Source organism: Plectropomus leopardus, chromosome 17 (genome assembly GCF_008729295.1).
Source record: "Plectropomus leopardus isolate mb chromosome 17, YSFRI_Pleo_2.0, whole genome shotgun sequence".
Lineage (NCBI taxonomy): Eukaryota > Metazoa > Chordata > Actinopteri > Perciformes > Serranidae > Plectropomus > Plectropomus leopardus.
Window position 1 is genome coordinate 25,842,371 of NC_056479.1, and position 20,008 is coordinate 25,862,378.

General features: G+C 42.0%; 1 protein-coding gene and 1 long non-coding RNA gene across 2 annotated transcripts; one reads left to right on the forward strand and one right to left on the reverse strand.

Annotated features, from left to right (window-relative positions):
• The first annotated feature begins 777 nt into the window (after window positions 1-777).
• On the forward strand, window positions 778-9,774 carry LOC121956096. The gene is made up of 3 exons (XR_006106669.1): window positions 778-836; window positions 9,506-9,629; window positions 9,716-9,774. It is a non-coding gene; the product is annotated as an uncharacterized LOC121956096 (long non-coding RNA).
• Window positions 2,361-18,734, reverse strand: LOC121956094 (myosin-16-like). The gene is made up of 43 exons (XM_042504196.1): window positions 18,531-18,734; window positions 18,278-18,421; window positions 16,992-17,148; window positions 16,518-16,545; window positions 16,332-16,428; window positions 16,151-16,243; window positions 15,577-15,640; window positions 15,289-15,387; window positions 14,969-15,072; window positions 14,609-14,747; window positions 14,342-14,443; window positions 14,073-14,239; window positions 13,795-13,965; window positions 13,527-13,703; window positions 12,539-12,724; window positions 12,357-12,444; window positions 12,073-12,190; window positions 11,527-11,647; window positions 11,161-11,297; window positions 10,989-11,070; window positions 10,730-10,903; window positions 10,182-10,262; window positions 9,699-9,845; window positions 9,467-9,571; window positions 9,276-9,362; window positions 9,036-9,181; window positions 8,732-8,822; window positions 8,186-8,242; window positions 8,008-8,094; window positions 7,666-7,911; window positions 7,463-7,580; window positions 7,250-7,377; window positions 6,941-7,137; window positions 6,641-6,773; window positions 5,946-6,162; window positions 5,686-5,822; window positions 5,374-5,477; window positions 4,861-5,053; window positions 4,572-4,775; window positions 4,287-4,412; window positions 4,018-4,188; window positions 3,738-3,938; window positions 2,361-2,578 (listed from the first exon to the last, which is right to left on the reverse strand). Exons 1-43 carry the CDS (start codon window positions 18,732-18,734, stop codon window positions 2,381-2,383), a joined length of 5,826 nt encoding a protein of 1,941 aa, XP_042360130.1. The 3' UTR covers window positions 2,361-2,380.
• Between the last annotated feature and the right edge of the window lie 1,274 nt (window positions 18,735-20,008).

The window sequence follows — 20,008 nt, forward strand, 5'->3', positions numbered from 1 at the left end:
TTTTGTTTTAATATTTAACCAACTTCTTTTCTTTTTAACCTTTTTTTGGGGCATTTTTTGTGTTTATTGATAGGACATCAGAGGACTCAGCCTATATGGGGCACACACTCTACCTGGAGAGCTAGAGGTCATCCTGCTAATTTCTTTAAATAATGTTTGCTTAGTCTATTTTATGACAGCAACAATAAATAAATAAATAAATAAAAATATCCCAACATTTATATTTTTATATATTTACAATTATGTTACAGAAAAAATATATAGTCCTATACATTTGTTGGCACTTTCTTAAGGTAATTTTTCCTTGTTTATTTATTTCTTTTGTTATTCTGTTTTGTTTTTTGTTTTAAAATAATTATTATTTTTACGTAATTTTACATATTTACTCCATCTGTTTTCATGAATATATATATATATTATTTATTTATTTATAATTTTTACCAACTGGCATCACAGTGCGTACTAAAGAGGTTTAATTGTCTATTGTTGGCAAAATATGACCATAAAAAAGATGATTCAACAATTAGTTTCCGACCAAGCACTCTGATTGGACAGGACGCCTTCCGCGAGCACGAATAGCAGCACTGGGACTTTAACTCTGTATGTATCACTCCGCGCCACAGGTGTTCTGGAGCCATTAAGTACACTAACCGTTAAATAACCGACATTAACGGTCGTCGTAACTAACTTACCGCAAAGGGGAACATATTTTAACTGATTTCACTATAATACATCCATGATTTTAAGAAAATAAAATTTGAGTTAAATAATGATTGGTCGTCGGAAGAGTACGAAGCGAAGGAAAGAAGTGCGGAAACTTTATTGCAAATCTTCAGGTATGTTCACATGACACCGGAAGACCTAGCAAGTACCGATTAAACTGTAAACTTATCGACATCACAGGTTAGCCACCAAAAACAGACTTTTATTTTACGGGTATAATAATATAATAAATACTTGGAAACTTCCAGATATATGCTTATTATACAAATTAGATGGCCCGTGGTAAGGTGTACAGCTAGCTTAAATAAAGTAGTTAGCTAGTTAGCAGGAGCGTAAATGTGTTACTTAGCAACAGTCCGGTCCTTGTAAAGTTGCGGAAATATATTTGTTTGGTCTACAAATAATGTTGAGTAGCCCAAAATTTTGTGTTATGAATGCTTAGTATTGGTCTCCAACATTAGGAAACGTCCGGATGCTAACTTGCATATGTTGGCCATTTTGCATAATTTACCTTGTTTGTATAAATGTGAATAATTACAGGGACAGTATTTCAGCCACTGTTTGGCCAATTTGGACATTACCTGGTTGGTTTTGGGGGGATTTGAGGATGCTGAATCCATTTTTGATATTTTCAAAATTCAAAATTTATGTTTTAAATTAGATGTCAGCATATTTTAGGTCATTTTAGATAATTTTGTCTGGTACAAATGTCTATTGCAGAGTAGGATCTGATAGGTACAGATGTCTATCAGAATGGCCTACCACCTGTATAAATAGAGTCATACAGTATCTAGAGTAGGTCAATTTAATAGGGACAAATGTCTATCAGAATGGTTCAATGATTATTTATTTAGATTTATATGTAAATATTATATATTTTTTCTGTACATATAATATGTTGTTTTTACATCAGATTTGAAGAAAGTGAGTTAAATATTCAAAATATATCCTGAGAGTTTTTACAATCGCTGCTCCATTTCCTCCCTCTGAATAAGTCATAGACTATTTTGCTCATTTGCTTGCACTTTATTAAGACTTTGCAGCCGGCAAATGCACACACACTTTTAATGCACACACAGGAGTTACACACACAGGTGGGCTCTCTATCATTGATGTGAGAGCACAGCTTCACCCACTCTTCCCTCCCAGAGTACAGACACCAACGAGGCACGGATACACATACTAATAAACAGTAAGGCACTTTACAGATCCATGAGAGCAAAGGTTAGAAACAACCAACGCTCTGTACCTGACAGTAACAAAACGTCCAGGTTTACATTCAAAGCCTGCAGACACATACAGTACATTTAAGGCAAACTAACAGTAAAACATACATTAGCGTGCAGGCTAAAATTGACTACAGGTTAAGTGAGCAACTCTAAGACTACATTGATTAAGACTATTGGTGATGTTAAAGACTCTTTAATCATTTAAGACTTTCTAAGGAGCTCTGTCTGGGCTTTTTTAAGACTTTTCTTAAGCTCATACTTCCTCAATGAAGTGTCATCTGGAGGGCTGAATGGGTGTGTGTGTCACTGTGGAGCACAAAGAAAACACAAGCTGAACAATACTGTGTGTTTTCAAATCGAAATGAAATGCTCAGATAGATAATCCTCCTCTGTTTACCTGCTGGTGATGTGTGTGTCTCTTCTCTCCTCTACCCGTCCTGTCCTCCACTGCTGGGTTTTGTGACCTGGACGATCTCCACCGAGGTGAAGCCTTTGGTGGTGGAGGCTCGGTTCCTCATCCTCATTTTATTCAGGGTCATCTCCGCCACTTCTGCGCGCTCCTCGGCATCATCCAGTTCATGGATGGTCTTCCTGTACTTAGACAGACTTGTATTGGCCTGCTCCTCCTACAGAGACACGGGCAACTGGTTTGTCACAAAATGTCCTACACAATGTCTTCAGCAAGCTCTCTAACATGTCTGTTTTTTATTTGACCCTTTGACACCTGAGCAAGTTATCTTCTTTCAAAATTATGGAAAAAGGAAATGAGCAACTTAACAAAGATCGACCCAAAAATTTGCTCACAAAAAAAAAAGTAAAAAGTTGCAAAAAAATTACCTGAAAATTAGCAATAAAACAAATTTAAAAAAAACAGTAAAAAGGAAAAAAAAATCTTAAAAAATATACCTACACATACATATATATTTAATATATATAGATATAATTTTAAATAGATAATGATAATAATCTTAAATATAGTTTATTCTCATTTTTCTCTCTCCGCCTCTCTTTTTCAAAAAGAGTTGTTGACAATGCTCCATTAAATATAAAGCTACAGCCTGGCTGGCACCAACTGCTGATTAGCTTAGCAGTGGCGGCAGTTATCTATTTATGGCAGGAAGTTACTGGGGGGATTTGCTGTATAGTCGGGGATTGTGTGTCAGACTGTACAGCAAATTCCCCTTTTTTTTTTTTTTTTTTTTTACAGATTAAACAAATAAGACATAACATGCTAATTAAAAAGCTTTATAGTGAAAGCATATAATCTAAGCTGCAGCTGTTTGATTCTGCAGCAAAGGGCAGCCAAACTAAAAGCTGACAAAGTTAAACTTTTGCGACAAATTGCGGCCAGAGAATTCAGTTGACCTAACATGTTGACCTTGTTTATGTTACATAGAATATCATCCTGCCTGAACCACATGCACATGAGCACACCTCCCAGCTGCAGAAAATGTAATTATTGCAGTGTTTCAGTTAGAGGTGTAAGTAGGTCGATTTTTTGACAGGTCTGTTTCACTGTTTCTAGTATTCATGCTGAGCTTAGTTACTAAACTACCCTTAACAATCCTACAGACACGAGAGCAGTATCACTGTTCTCATCTAACACTCTGCAAGAAAGACGATAAAGCTCTTTGTATAAGCTAAATCTTATAAAATCTCAAAAGAAATCCCCTAAAATATGTACTTACAAAGAGCTTGTTCCTGAAGACATCACAGAAAATGCAAATCATTCATTAAAAAAGAGGTAAAAATAAGACTTTTAAATCCAGTGCCACTCAAACTCACAGCTTCTTCTATCTGCCGTTTGTAGGACTTGAGCTTGTTCTGGAGTTTCTCCACCAGCTCCTGCATGCGCTGATTGGTCTTGTGATCCTCCTCCGTCTGGAAGATCAACTCCTTGAGGCGTCGCTCTCCCTTACGGAGACTTTTCACCGTCTCCATGTGGCGCTTCTGCTCCTGGTCCAGCTCATTCTCCACCTCCTTGATCTAAATCAACACAATATGTGGATTAGAGACCTCGGCCAGGTGGGTGTCTGACCTGTTCACATTATGTCACTTTGCTCACTCTGGTTTCCAGTTTCTGGATGGTGCGTTTCCCAGCCTTCAGAGCCTGCTGCTCAGCCTCCTCCAGCTTCAGAGTGAGGTCTCTGATGTTCTGCTCGTGGTTCCTCTTGACTTTCTCCAGGTGGGAGCTGCGGTCCTGCTCCTGACGAAGCTCCTCACACAGGCGCGTTGCCTGGAGAAAGACACATACATGAACGCTCAGTTTATTTTGAGATGAACTGTGTCGTTATGCCTTTACTATGATATTTTTTGTGGATTCATGCAGCTTACATCAGTCACAGCCTTCTTTGCTCTCTCATCAGCAGAGCGAAACTCTGAGATCAGCTCTTCATTCTCACTGGACAGTCGGGTGACGTCAGCCTCCAGTTTTCTCTTTAGGATCGTCAGACTTTGGTTCTAGAGCGAGAACATTTGAAAATATTAGTTGAGATTATGTAAAGTAAAGAAAATGACAGCAACAGGAAATTAAACAAAAAACAAACCCTTTGAAACCTGTCACCTAAGGTTTCAAAGGGTTAAGAATCAAGTACAATGGGATTATAAAACCATCAGTACCTGCATGCTGATCTCACTGAACCTCTCCGTGGTGTCCACCAGCTCCTGCTCGATTTGCTTGCGGGCCCTCTCGGACGCCTCCAGGCCTCCTCTCAGCTCCTCCATCTCTCCCTGTATCAGGCACAGCCGCCGCTCCTGCAGGCTGTACTTCTCTCTCAGCTCGTCGTGCTGACGAGCGTCCTCGTCCATCTGCACCTGCAGATCCTGGATGGGACACACGAAGATTACTGCCATCATATTTTTAAACTGCGATGTTTTTCTAAGCAGTTTCTTCAAATAAAACTCCTACTTTGATCTGCTGCTGCAGCTTCTTGAGGGTTTTGACCAGCTCAGCGTTGTTCCTGTTGGCATGCTCCAGCTGGATCTCCATCTCGTTCAAGTCTCCCTCCATCTTCTTCTTCATCCTTATAGCCTCGGCACGACCTTTGGCCTCTGCCTCCAGGCTCGCCTGCAGTGACTCCACTGCACGCGCATGGTTCTTTCTATTCGGCATAAATGAAACAGGTCGTAGTTAAGGACTGTTTGGGTATGAAACACAGACAGAAATCCAAATTTCGTCTTTTTTCTTTCATCATGCCAATAAATGAACACAATTCAGACTGAGGGGAGAATTCTTTGTGTATTGTAAGCGCTGATGGCACTATAATTTGTGTAGCACTTGCAACAGCTATCTGCCCTGTCTCAAGGTCCAAGTGCAGTTTGCCTTTTTTGTGTCTGATTGCAGCTGTGTATGTGTGTGTGTATGTGTGTGTGTGTTCACTCTTTAAGGAAGCTTGTCCTTTCAGAGCATCTGTTTTCTAACCTGGTGACTTCAAACTCCTCTTCCTTCTCGTGGATCCTGCGGTCGATGTCAGCCTTGACTTGAGCGAGCTCCAGCTGTACACGGACCAGCTTACCTTCCTCCACCTGGACACACACACAAACACACATTTAGCAGTTTAAAACAAGACAACTGTGCTTGTATTTACAGAAGCAACAGGCTCTCATTCAACTCTCAAAGTCAAGTCATTTTGTCATTATTTTTCCAAAATTCATGTAAATCATTTTCTTAAATATCAACATTTAGAACTCACACATGCCAAGTTTTTTCATAACCAAAAGAATCTTTCAGTACCTCCAGCGAAGCTTCGGCCTCCTCCAGAGCCAGCTGCAGCTCCTCCTTCTCCACCTCAAGTTTCTTTTTCACCTTCTGCAGCTCGTGGACGCTGCGGCCTCCTTCCCCAAGCTGGTCAACCAGCTCCCTGATCTCCTCTGAGGGGAGAAAAGACACATTCTCGAGCAATAAAACATGAGCGCATGCTGTGGATAAGGACAAGACTACACACTTTTCCCATAATTATCTAGTGTCCATTAATTGCAGCTGTTCGCAGGTACCTGAGAGGGTTTTGTTTTCCTTGCGGACGATCTCTATCTGATCCTGGCTCTCCTCGTAGGCTGTCTTCAGCTTGTAGAGCTCTGTCATGTAGGAGCGGCTCTCCTTCTGGCTGTTGTCCAGTTCCAGTTGCAGCTCCTCGTTCTTTTGGCTCCACTCGGCTGCCAGCTTGTCGAAAACTCGCTGCTTTTTATCCAGAGCTGCTGCTGCTGCGTTGGACTAGTCACATAGACACAAAGGAAGGAAATATCCCTTTTTGTGATTTTAAGATTATTTCTGCGCCTCAGATGTTGGTAGTTTTATATATAATGGGGAAAGAGACCCGAGATGTAATAACATGGGTGGATAGGTTAAGAAACAATACAGGATAACTGATTATTAGTTTACAAGTTGCTGGTTACAGGTTTAGAAATGCAAATCTTTACCGTCCGATCAAAATCAGTATATAAAGACATGATTTTGGGCTCTATTGACTTGTGATTGCAAATGTTTTTAGAGTCGATATTTAATAAATCAACTAAATAACAAATATATGGATGAATCAATAATATGCCACATACAGTACTGCGAAAGCATACATTTTTAATATGGGTTTGTGGTCACAGCAGAAAAGTCATGCAGACAGTTTCATATGTGTTGAGATACAGTCATTTATTTGTGTGCTTGCCAGTGTGTGTGTGTGTGTGTGTGTGTGTACCCTCTCTAGGTCTATGGTGAGGTCCTCCACTTCTCCCTGCAGCCTCTGCTTGACCTTATCCAAGCTGGCAGCTCTGGCTTGGGCCGCCTCCGCTGCCTCCTCAGCCTCCTGGAGACGCGCTGCAAGTTTGCGCCTGGAGGAGAGTGGGTGGAGAGGGGGAACCGTGGGATTACATTAAAAGTATCGAGACAAGTTTATTTGTATTGTTACAGCCACCCTTTATACACAAGGGTGATGTATAAAAGTTTTTATTTGATTTACAGCAGCAGCTGCTGCATTTTTTAGCACTTTTCCACCTACTTGGTCTCCTCCAGCTCCTCGGTGCGGTGGATGGCGTCTGTTTCATACTTGCTCCTCCAGGAGGTGACGTCAGCGTTGAGCTTGGACACGAGGCGCTGCAGCTCCCCGCGGGCTTCTGACTCCTCCTCCAGCTGCTCCTTCATCAGGGAGAGGTCGTGACGGGCGTTAGCCAGGCCCACAACCGCTGTGTTACGGCCCTGCAGAGTGGGAGAGACACATTACGGTTTATATGAGTTTTAAAGGCAACAAAAGAAAACTAAAGAAACAAGAGGATGTTTGCGTCTCAACAAATGACGGCCATGGTTATACCTTATTCTCCTCGTCCACCTGTCGCTTGAGCTCGTCGATCTGCGTGGTGAGAGAGGCCTTGAGCCTGGTCACCTGCGTCAGCTTACTCTGCATGTCCTCCAGCTCCCTGCTCATGTCATTGTTCTCGGCTAAACACACGAGAAAAGGAATAGACTGTAAAAAAAACTCCAAGTAACAGTGTTTGTGGCCGTTCGTGTGTTTGTGTGTTCTCACCAGTCAGGTGGATTTTGGCCGTGTTGAGCTCCGTCTGAGTGCGCTCCATCTCAGCCAGGCGAGCGTTGGCCTCTGCCAGGTTGTCCTCCAGCTTGTGGACATGGGCCTCAGAGTTCATCTACACATGTGAGTGTGCATGAGTTTATATCCATGTATGGTGTGTTTTCTTGGTGGAGTTAATCACATTAGATTTTCCGTTGTACCTTTGCTTTCTGAGTGGCCTCCATCGTGGCGTTGAGATCTTCGATCTCCGCCTTCATGCTCTGTCTGTCCTTCTCCAGTTTAACTTTAAGCCTGGTCAGGTTCTCCAGCTGCTCGCCCAGCTCTGCCATCGCGTCTGAGTGCTTCTTCCTCAGCGTCGCCGCTGTGGCCTCCGACTGGAGCGCTGCCTCCTCCAGCTCTCGCCTCAGCTTCAGCAGTTCTGTCTCCCGCTTCCTGTTCTGCTCAATCTAAAGGGTTGTAGAAGTTTAAAAAAACAGAGGTACAAGTTGTCCAACCAAAACAAAAACTGAATTTTTACCACCACCTGACTGAGTCTTTCTCACCTGGGCGACAGTGGCTCCTCCTGCCTCCTCCAGCCTATCACTGAGGTCCTCTAGATCTCGGGATAGCTCTGCTCTCTGCTTCTCCACCTTTCAGAGAACAGGAAACTTTAATCTCTAACTGTAATAAGTGATATCCCACCTGTCTAATTCTGCAGTTATAGATGAGGTTTATCTGCACCTTGGCTCTGTTGGCTCGTTCAGCTTCCAGCTCTTCCTCCAGCTCCTCAATGCGGCCCTGAAAAAAAAGATAAATGTGTGCAGGAGTACAAACAACAATAACCAACATCTTTAAAACCAGATTATTTATCATCCCCCTTTACTCTTTCAGCTCCTCATTTTCACCCTGTTCCCTACTTCCTCATTTTATATTTATTCTGCCCTTTTTTTTAATGTTCTATTTCCTCCACGCAATCATCTCACCTTTACAGCACCAGAATAATTTCTCACTCTGCTGACCTCATGCAGCATTCATCACCTCACATTTACCCCTGCTAAAAACCAATCATGCCGGGCTGCTCATAGGATTTGCAAATACTGCATTAAATTCACCAACATTGGGAGTTATTTGAATTTTATTGACAGACACAACAGGCTTAAAAGCTCCTCCTCACTAGTTGACTTAATTGATAAACATGTCAAACCACAGATGGAGTGATTTAAACCAGCTAATGTCGAGCTTTGTGGAACGAAAGCCGGGAAACTTTTTGCACATCTGACCACAAACCTGGTGCTCTTTGAGCTTGCGGCTGAGCATGGAGCTGAGGGCCTGTTCGTCCTCCAGCTTCGAGTTCATGTTGTTGATCTCAAAGTCTCTCCTGTAAGAACAGACAAAAAACACACACACAGCAGGGGGAGATTAGGAGCTAACTGTGTGTAAAAGGGTGTAAGGGACATACACATTGTATTCCTACTGTATTGATAAGAGCTTGTTTTGTATGTTAAAGAGGAAGACAAATGTCAAGATATGTCTAAAGCTTTTATGAACTTGTCAGCTTCTGTCCGTATTTGCGTAGTCTTTTGTCTCTCACTTCTTGATGACTTCTTCCAGGTCGATTTTTGCGTTCTCCATCTCATTCAGATTCTCTATCGTCATCTTCAGGTCTCCCTCAGCCTTCCTCCTCGCTTTCTCCACCTCTGCCCTGATCCTCTTCTCCTGCTCCCAGCTGTCCTCCAGCTACACACACACACACACACATACATAAACATGAATAAGACACTAATTCTGACTAAATAAGTCATTAGGACAAATCATTTTTCAAGTCACATACCTCGTTCACTTGGGAGTTGAGCTTGCTGTTGGTCTTGGTCAGATGGTTAACTTTGTCTTCCTCTATTTGGAGGTCCTCCACAGTTTTCTGATTCAATCATAACAACGTATAACTTGGTCACTATTAAAAGCATATAAAAGGTGTTTGAAATACTTTTTCATGCGCATGCATGTTGCTGTGTGTTTGTCTACCTGTTGCAGTTCCTCCAGAGCTCTCTTTTCCTTCTGCAGCTTGCTGATATGGTCGTCTCTCTGGCTCAGGTCACCCGTCAGAGTTCGCACCTTAAAGTCCAGACCCTGAACACACCATTGAACAGAATTCAACTCTTGTGTGCATTAATCCAGCTGTTTCCAGGTACGGACAGTATTAAGTGAAATAGCTTCATCTCCACAGCTGCTGTACTTCATTTTGTCTCTCCTCTACCTGTTTCTCCTTCTCAGTCTTGGCTAGTGTGGACTCTAGAGACTCCAGATCTCTCTTCAGCTCATTCAGTTCCCCTTCCAGCTGTCTCCTCTGGCCATGGAGGGAGGCTGTGTTCCCCTCTTCTTCCTCCAGGCGCTCACGCAGATCCTAAATCCAGACACAGGTCAGTTCTTCAGCTTTTTTCCACACATATGATTATCCAAAACTTCTTATTAATTCTACACTTAATGCAGTTTCTTGCATGCTTTAAATATTATATACATAATAATGTCAGCTATCACTTACAGCATCATTCTTCTAGATGGTCTGCAAATCTCCTTTTAATGAATGTACAATGTTAGCTGAGTAGAAATAGCTAACAGCTGATGCTTGTTTGTTGCAGTATTAGTACCCCAGAGGAATTTTACTGCCATATACAGTATTACAGAGATGAATACATGTAATGTGCATCTACACAAATATGGTTTGTGTACAACATATTACCTGCACTGACTCCTCCAGATGGACCTTTTGGTGCATCAGCTGGGTGCAGCGCTCCTCAGCATCGCCCAGCGTGTCCTGCTCCTGTGAAGAGACAAGGAGATGGAGCATTTATATGTGAGTATATAGTGTTTCTTTGTGTGTAAATAACTGCACGGGAGCAATGACAAAGAAACGGTATATCACTGGCTCTGGCTTGTAAATAGTTCATGTGCCCTTTTTGAGCACTGGTGAAAATTTTGAGCACAAAATTCAATAAGAGCTGTTTGCTTTTTAACAAAAGAAAAAACTGGTTTCATTTGTGTTCAGTCAAGTCCTAGATAACTGACTAGTCACTGGTTCCAACACTTGGTATGTTTACCCCCACTAGGGGTCGCCAAAGTGTCATGCCAGGCCTGGCGCCTTCTTGATTTTAAGGGGTGTAAGAAAACTTTCTGAAAGTATATATCTATACAGTAGCTCTATATCCCAGCATTTCATTCATCAAAATCATTTGAACGCATCTTAATACACACCAGCATCAGTTAAAAAGCACTACTGTGTGTACTTACTGCAGCCAGCGCCAGGGCGAGGTCGTTCTTCTCCTGTGACAGAGTGACCATCTTCCCGTCCAGATCTTTGATCTTCCCTTCCAGCTCCTTCACCCTCTCCACTGCCACCCGCAGCTCCTCTTCCTTCGCCTTAAAAATCTCCTCCTGACGGGCAACCATCAGCAGCGGCTTCACCTGAGGAAGTGAGGTAAAAAAGGATGACGATGAAGACTGTACAGATGATAATTTACCATAAGGAGGCCAAAATTCTGCACTTTACCTTATTGTAGAGTTTCCACCAGCCCCAGAAGCGTAACTGAAGGAACTTCCTCACGTTGCGCTGGATGGCCATCAGTGCAATTCTGTATCACACACGACAGCAGAAACAATGTTATTACAAACAAACATGTACTAAGTACTACTACTACACAGAAACGCAGGCGCACACTGACCGTCTGTCCACCATCTTCTTAAACTCGATCCTCATCAGAGTTCCTCTGAGTTGAGCCTGCAGCATCGTTATGATCTTTGCCAGCCGCTCGTCACGCATGTCCTCCATTTTTGCCAGGACGCCTGCGCGGAAAAACACCTGCAGAAGGAAACACAAACAGGTGAAAGACAGAAGAACAGAAAGGTTGAGAAAAAGAGGAAAACAGAGAGAAAGCTATAAGACTTAAGTCAGATACACACTGTCATGCAATAAGCAACAGTGTACAAATGTGATTCAACTTTAATGTATTTAACACTGATTTAAATGTATTTGTCCAATGAGAGATGTCATTTAATGTGTTTTCTCGCTGATTATAAGAGTGGCGTACCTTGGTGTGGCCGATGCGGTACTCCATATTATCCAGGCCGACAGAATTCAGGATGAGCTCAGAGGCCTTCTTATTGTCAACGAATCCCTTTGGGATGACGTTGGGGTTGAGGATGTAGTACCTAAGAGACATTAGGAAAGGCAAAATGTTACAGTAGTCAATTTTTTTTTTATGAAGTAGTTTTTTCTTATATTGATTTTTACAATAAACAAAAATATATATATAAATAAGACGGCGCCCATAACATTCTAATTGGTTTTTAATGATAATAAGCAACGATAATCTAACATAGCCTATGACTCACCTCACCCAAAATCCTGCCTCAGTATCCCTTAACCACCCACCTAAACCTACCACCATATCACTCATCCTCCCAAAAACAATAAACTGACTCCTAAGGAGATGAGTAACAATAGGTTTACATAATATGTGCCAGCAATTCATCTGCAGGTTTTAGGGATTACTCCAGTCGACATAAGTTAAATTAACATGGAGATAAATGCTAGTATAATGGAGATGAATAGAAAAAGAGAGTAGGAGTCAGACCTTTGCTTGAATTCTGGGTACTGTAGTCTGTTTGGGAATCCTTTCCTGCAGATGCGTATGCCCTCTAGCACGCCGTTACAGGCTAACTGGTGCAGGATCAGATGGTTATCTGTCACACCTTTACAGCGTGGAAGACAGAAATTCAAGTGGATAGTAAACCATTTACCAATGTCTCAAACTGAATACATCTTTTATATATAGTGAGACAGATTGTATGCTTCATAATACGCCTAAAATACATAAAGTGGCTTCAAGATTCTGACCTCAGCTGTTCACCCACTGACCTGGCTTCTTGAACTCATTGGGCACGATGCAGCGGACGAAGTGTGGAGCAGTGCTTCGCAGGGTGCTCATCAGCTTGTTCAGTTGTTCCTGTTGTGCACAAAGGAGACCTGTGAGTATGTTGTGAGAGTCACAGTTTTCTTGTATACGTGTGTAAGCGTCCCTGTGTATCTGTGTGAGTTACCCTGTAGAAGTTGGAGACGGTTTGAAAAGATGAGCCTTTCTTCTGTTTCTTGGTTCCTCCAGTGGCCTCGTCCTCTTTGAAGAGCTGAGCCAGCAGAGGCATCGAGGACTTCTGGAAGAGTCCAACCACCGTCTCATTCAGAGGGTCTTTGTTCTTCTCCAGCCAGTGAGCGATGTTGTAGCCGACCTGTGAGCGGCCCAAACAGCATTAATAGACCAAGGTCTGTACACAGTTACACATGCTGCTTTACATTCAGAGATATCAAGTACTGTGACAGAGGAGGATGCACTTTGGCACTTTACTTATAGAAATACTTCACCCCCGAATGACTATTTGTGTACTCAATTACTATGTGGTATTTGTGAAGAGAACTTTGTTTTTCTTGCATGCGTCCATGGTGAATGAACAATTCAGAACCCGAAAAGTCTTGATTAACTGAAGTCATTGGGGTCCAACAGTGACAACAACAAAACTACATCAGAACATCTGTTTATAACGGAAACAACTTGTGCAGTATGATCCAAGTCTCATTTATTCAGTCATATGCTCAGTATTCCCCAAACATACAGCTATTTCCAACAGGTAAATGAATGGAAAGTGAAACAAAGTTCTCTTCATAAATTCAACATAACACGGCTCGAGGAATTGATTTACAAATGGTCGTTTTGTATTTTTAAAAATAGGAAAGGGCTAAAATTTGTTAATATTTGTAACACTTTTGTAATTTGTAATTTTTTCTTACTGCTGCTTAGTCTTGAAACTTAAATAAGTAATGCAATCTTTGTTTTATCATTTTTGATTATTATTCTGATTTATGAGGGGGTATCTTCATATGCCATGTTGGCCTTAACCTCTCCTGCACAATGTTCAGACTTCTAACTGTCTTTTTTGATGTACACTTATGTGCAAATAAACGTAACTAAACTTATCTCAACGGAAACACACGCATTCTTCCACATCTCTGTGAAGGCGTTTGTCAAGTACTCACAGTGCCGGCATAGTGCACCAGTTCAAAGTGAACCTCTGGTCCTTTCTTCCCCCCTTTCGGCTTGAGGAAGTTGGAGGACTTGCCCACGTGGTTTTCATACAGAGCTGCTTTGAAGGTCGCGTCTGTTGCCTTTGGAAACACACACTGCTCCTCCAGGATGGAGAAGATCCCCATAGGCTAGAGAGGGAGGAAGGAATAGAAAACGAATACGCTGTACTTAACATACTGTATATCAGTGTTTGTGCACTTTACGCTGACTGTGTGCTACCTTCTCCAGCAGGTCAATGCAGGCCTGCAGGTCCAGGCCGAAGTCGATGAAGACCCAGTCGATGCCCTCCTTCTTGTACTCCTCCTGCTCCAGCACAAACATGTGGTGGTTGAAGAACTGCTGCAGCTTCTCGTTGGTGAAGTTAATGCACAGCTGCTCAAAGCTGTTGAACTGGAGAAGAAACACGGAGTTGGATCGTGGAGATGAGAGGTGAGATATCCTGACAAATAATGTTGCAGACAAGACACGTCTTATTCAATTATCAATTCAAAACTCACCTCAAAGATCTCAAACCCAGCAATGTCCAGCACTCCTATGAAGTACTGTCGCTGCATCTTGGTGTCCAAGGTCCTATTGATGCGGTGCACCATCCACTTGAACATACGGTCGTAGATGGCCTTTGCCAGAGCACCGATGGAGTACACACACTGGTCCTGGTTCTGACCTGACATTTCAGATCCAAAGATTTTAAATGAGTGAGTTGTCTACTCTCATTGAGTAGTCTTTGTGTACAAATTGAATCATTTAAAAAATGTTTTTGCAATACCTTTGGTCACAAACTCATTGCCAACCTTGACCCTGGGGCGCGTTATACCCTTCTGCAGCTCCCCAGAGTTGATGGCCATGAGGTGAGCGACTTTGTCCGCCACTTGGGGGAGCGGAAAAAAGAGCAGACAAGGAATTAGTTAAATTATTTCAACAATGTCTCGTAGCACACGCTGACAAAATGGGCCAGAACAGAATATAGAAATGAGATTGGGACTGATGAAAGAAAAAACTGAGAAAAGGCCAGAATGAGGTGGACTTTTTATACCCTCAGTGGAATCCACATCAGCCTGTTCCTCTCTGGCTTTCTGTTTGAACCTCATGTTGCCGAAGTGCATTATGCCTCCGGTCAACTGGTACACGCTCATCTTCTCCTCAGAAGTGAAACCCAGGACATCAAAGGCCTCCTGTGGACAGACAAGCAAAGAGAGAGAGAGGACAGAGAGGAGAATATCAGTGCTGCACAAGTTACACAAAGAAAAGCAATAGCACCATCAACAGGCTCATTTATATAACCTCTCATCAATCATGCAAAGACGCACAGCGCTGTATGTCAGTCTTTATTACCGATTCAGAGTCAAAGAGCAACATGAATAGCTCAGCTCACACAGAACAACTATGAACTCACATCAGTGAGCAGCAGTTCCTCCCCATCATCCACGTTATCGACCACAGTGACTCCCTGACACACCCACACATACTGTTTGGGGTCTGGCTTCAGCAGCAGAGCCTCTGGAAGACAGAACAATCCTCCTTTGTCACAAGCAGATTTGAGAAACTATTATGTGTGTATGAAAAAAGCTTAGGGCAAATTTTTAATTTTTCAGCACTTAGTGTTCATAAGTTAAACACCTCTAGCAGTAAAAAAGGATTTGTAGTTTGTAATATCTGCCTAAATGCACTTTAATTTCATATGAAGCGGTAACATTGATGGTTTAATTTTCTTACCTATGAGCTCTGGCTTCCTTCCAGACAGGAGTTGGTAGAAGATGTGGTATCCTCTCTCAGCGGCCTGCTGGGAAATCACTCTTGATTTCTCTAGCAGATCTGAAGCACACACACAGGCATAGACACAGAAAAAAACACAACAGACCCAATAAGACAAACTGTTTTCAAGGAGGCTAATTAAATTCCTGTCACAGCTAATGTTTTTCAACATGATCACATCTTAATTTAATTAAATACAGCATATACAAAGAAACAAATGTTGGTATTTGACTAAAATGAACCACTCACAGCTCTCAATGTCGGCACCAGCCAGCTTAGCTGTCGGCCCAAAGTGGATTCGGATAAACTTTCCCTGAAAGGACACATAAATATTATTCTCACAGATTTGATGTTGTCATCACATAGTAGGGGTGGGGATTGATATAGTATAGTAAAGCAGTATGTTTGTTAGGCTACATCGAATCGATACAAGGACGCCAAGTATTGATTTTTTTAATCATATAAATGATTAATATTACAAATACAAATGCTTTTGGTAGCCTAATAAAAATCAATTGCTTTTTCAGTCCACTAATGACAATTTACTGAAATTAAAATGCTTAAAATGAGATGAACAGACTGACAACTTAATCTTATGAGATCAATAGATGTGAACAAAGTTTTCCTTCAGGGACATAATTTGCAGTTTTCAAAAAAGGTAATAAGTCGTGATATATCTCAATATATATCACAATATTAAGCATATCACAACATATTTAAAATCATAATTATGTGATTCCCACCCCTATCACATGGCTATTAATTATTTCATTTGAGGATGTAAAAAATCATCTGATGAAGATTTTTGTTCATGTTTCCCTACAAAGCGTGAGGAGTTGTTGTTCCTGATGGTCTTGGCGTTGCCAAATGCCTCCAGCACCGGGTTAGCCTGAATGATCTGGTCCTCCAGAGAGCCCTGAGAGAAGAGAAGAAGAAAAGAAATTTGCATGATTTGTAAGTAAGAAAAGCAAAGCACAGAATCATGTACACAAACACACACTTGCCTTGGAGTCGGGAGCTTTGCTCCCAGACGCTCCAACATTGGCAAAATACTGGATGACCTTCTTGGTGTTTTCAGTCTTGCCAGCACCAGATTCTCCACTGGAGGACATATACAAATAAGTTAAAAATAGCTGGACATGCTGGCTACACATTTTATTTGTAGGGGACATAAAGCATGTCGTCCTTACGTGATCAGCATAGACTGGTTCTCATGCTCTGCGATGATGATGGGACATAAAGGGAGCCGGAGAGAAACGGAGAGAGTGTGAGAGAGATGGGAATAATTACTGCTGATTTCCCTCTGAGCAGATCAGAGGACTGCTGATGTTCTCTGTCAGCAGCACCAACAGCACAGACAGCTGTCAGCGCTCCCCTGATGCCATATAATGGCTTCAAATATTTTTCTGCTCCCTGAACAAATCATCACGCACCACACTGATTACACAGCAACTGCCCCACTCCCTCTTTCCACATACAGAGCAGTATAATGACTTTCAGGCAACTCGTCTCCAGAGGGTTCAACCCAAATCACCACATGCCACTTGCGTGCTCTTTGCCAACCGTCCCTCCCTCACCCTCCAGTGACCTATAGGTGATTAAAATGTTTTCCCTCTACTCTTTTAAGCCCCCCTACCATCGCCCTGTAATCACGCTCTCCTCACCCATCAGCATGTCGTGGTAGGCATTGTCAGAGATGGAGAAGAGGTGAGGAGGAACTTCACTGCGTTTCTTCCCCTTGTATATCTGGGCCACTTTAGCGCCGTAGATGGGCAGCCATTTGTACGGGTTGATGGTCACACAGAAGAGGCCTGAGTAAGTCTAGAAAGGGAACATATGAGGATGTTTGAAGGATGCAGCTGGATAAAATGATTCGCAAACTCAGAAATGTGGGAACATATCCAGTTCATAGACAAACTTACGTGCCTCTCCCTCCCCTTCCTCTTGTGTCTCTAACTTTCCTATCTAACCAACGCATTTAAAGAGAAACGCTGTATAAGTCCACAATTTGATATCTAAATATGGAAATATATAAAGTTCAATACAGTTGATGTGTTGTTTTGTGATAAAGCGCTGTATCTTTTTGTTACATCCTATTTCCATGTTAAGCCTGATGAGTTAGGGGACAGACAGATTTTTTTTTTTTTAAAAAAAGAGCACAGTCAAAATCAGCAGAGGTTATGAAATTCTGATTTTAATCTAGTATTGGTAACGCTCCCAAAACATTGGATCCTACATTTTCATAATGCACCAATAACATCTCTTAATTGGACCCATGCTGTCTGGTAAATGCCAGTGCATTCTCATCCCAGGTCACAAAATACAGACGGTTCCTGCAGCATCGATACCGACTTTGATATCACCCTTTGGCATTTCTATGAGACGCACCCTATTTCTGGGAGGTGATTTTCCATGATTTCAAAGAGGAATTGTGGATTCAAAACTTCCAGATAATCCGCTCAACTATTGAAGAGTTATGTGATGCAATAACAGCTCCTGTAGCACCTGCTGCATCATGCCTGAGGGAGCCAGTTCCTACTGACAAGCACATAGCCATGGTATCATGTGACCTATAAAAGTGAAAAAATGTATCCATTGCAGTTTTGTGAAATATGGCTTTCTTTTAATTGCCTGAAATATGACCTCATGTGAGCATAAAACCTTTTTCTGCAATAAAAGGGAGTTTTATTTCAAAATTGACATGTTTCCATTAAGCATATTTTATATTCGCAATTTCTGAGACTGTTTTCACAGGCTGGTACTCCCCATGTCATATTAAGTGATGTGTGTGTAAACTGAATGCTGAACCTGCTGCATTACGCTTTTAGTTAAACGTGCCTTAATAATATAGTAACAGTTCTTTGGGGGAAAAAAAACAACGTTTTTCTCCTGTCCATGCGGTTTCATGTGGACTTGGTTTTGAATTTACGTGGTGCTGTAACATTCTTACATAGATCCTCATGTTGATGTAGCGGCTGCGCAGGTTTTCCAAGACGCTGGCCTCGTTGAGGAAAGTGAGGTTGGCCATGTCGCTGGCCTGGTAGAACTTAGGAGGGTTCATCTGCTGGATGTCATCCCTCCTCACGGTCACAGTCTGATCAGAAGGACAGTCACTTAATCAATGCATCATCATGAGATTATTAACATTTCTTTTAACATCAGCTCACTTTTACTCCACAAATATAAAAAAAATAACATCTCACAGTGTTCTTGGAGGTCTTGACGGTGACTTTGTCCCCGTCTTCAGACTGGATCTCCCCAGCAATGAAAGCCTCCTTTTCATCTTTGACCCAGCAGGAGCGCTTGATGTCGTATGGTTTATTCATGGCATCCAGGCGCTCCTTCTCTGAGGGAAGCAGGAACGGCATGGGGTCCACATCGTCCCCGCACTCCCCTTTGTATGGCATGGCTGCTGCTGCTGCTGTTGCCACCAACACACACCAACCAACTGACCAGCTCACTCACCTCGAGGCTGAGCAACAGAGACAAAGTGGAGTTAGTAATAGTAGTAAGAAGAAGGAACTTGACCATCATGTTTGACTCAGATACTCACTAATGCAGGAGGTGGAGGTACGCTCAGGAGGAATATGGGTGTGTGAGCTGAGGCCATGCAGTTATATATCAGACCCTCTCCTTCCTGATATGGTCACAGCTCTAAAACCAGCCATCACCCTGAGGTCTCATCCCTCCGATCTGCCTGGCAGCGCAAGATCTGGGAATTCTTCAGTCTGCCTCCATCCATCTGGACTTTCCCTTGAAGGCCATCACTCAGGCTGAACCCGTCTCCTCTCCTCAGCCCATCCCTCGATCCATCTTCTCCTCCGCTCCGCCTTCCCACACCTCGATTTTCATCCTACCATGCATCTGCTGGGATTTGGGATGAGCGAGGCATCTTAAATTAAAACCACTGACATTCAGTTGCTCTACAGAGTGCCCAATATGATGCAGCTTCAACGAAACCAACTCTTATCCGTATATATAAGTAAATGTGGGTCATATGTTATATTAAAACAATCCCATAGTGGAGACAGTGACAGATTGCTGAGGCATCATGGCAGTATTATGAGACAAATCTTTTTGTCATTTTTGGTTGTTTTGTGCATCCTTTATGCCATTTTGTGTCTCTGTGAGATAATGTTGTGGGTTTTTTTAGGGTACTTTTATGTCTTTTGAAGTCATTTTTACCTTTTATTGGTCATTTGCCCCTTTTTATTGTCATTTTGTGTCTTTTTCCTTGTTGTTTTACATCTTCTTGTAGAAATTTGTTTTTCTCTTTGGTTGTTTTGCCCGATTTTAGTTTATTTGTGTCTCCTTGTCATCGTTTTGCAAATCTTTGAGGTAACTTTTAAAAACTTTTTTTAAGGTAATTTGACAACAATATTTTGTGTCTTTTGTTGTCATTTCTTGAGCAGGAGCCACGACAGATTTATACTGACGCTAATCACACACAGAATCATCCTCAGGGGACTTAACGGTCTAACTTGGTCCAAAAGCCTATAAAAACTCCATATTTTTCAGACAGTTTTCTAAAGCAATATTGTGTTGGAAATCTTGGCTAACGGTTGAATTTTCTGGCATCCCACAGATTCTTAAGTGCGGAAAATGTTACCAATTTTAATAATTTCACTGTTCCTCTTTATCTCTTTCCTTTCCTTTTTTAAAGTCAAATTAAGTTTCTTTT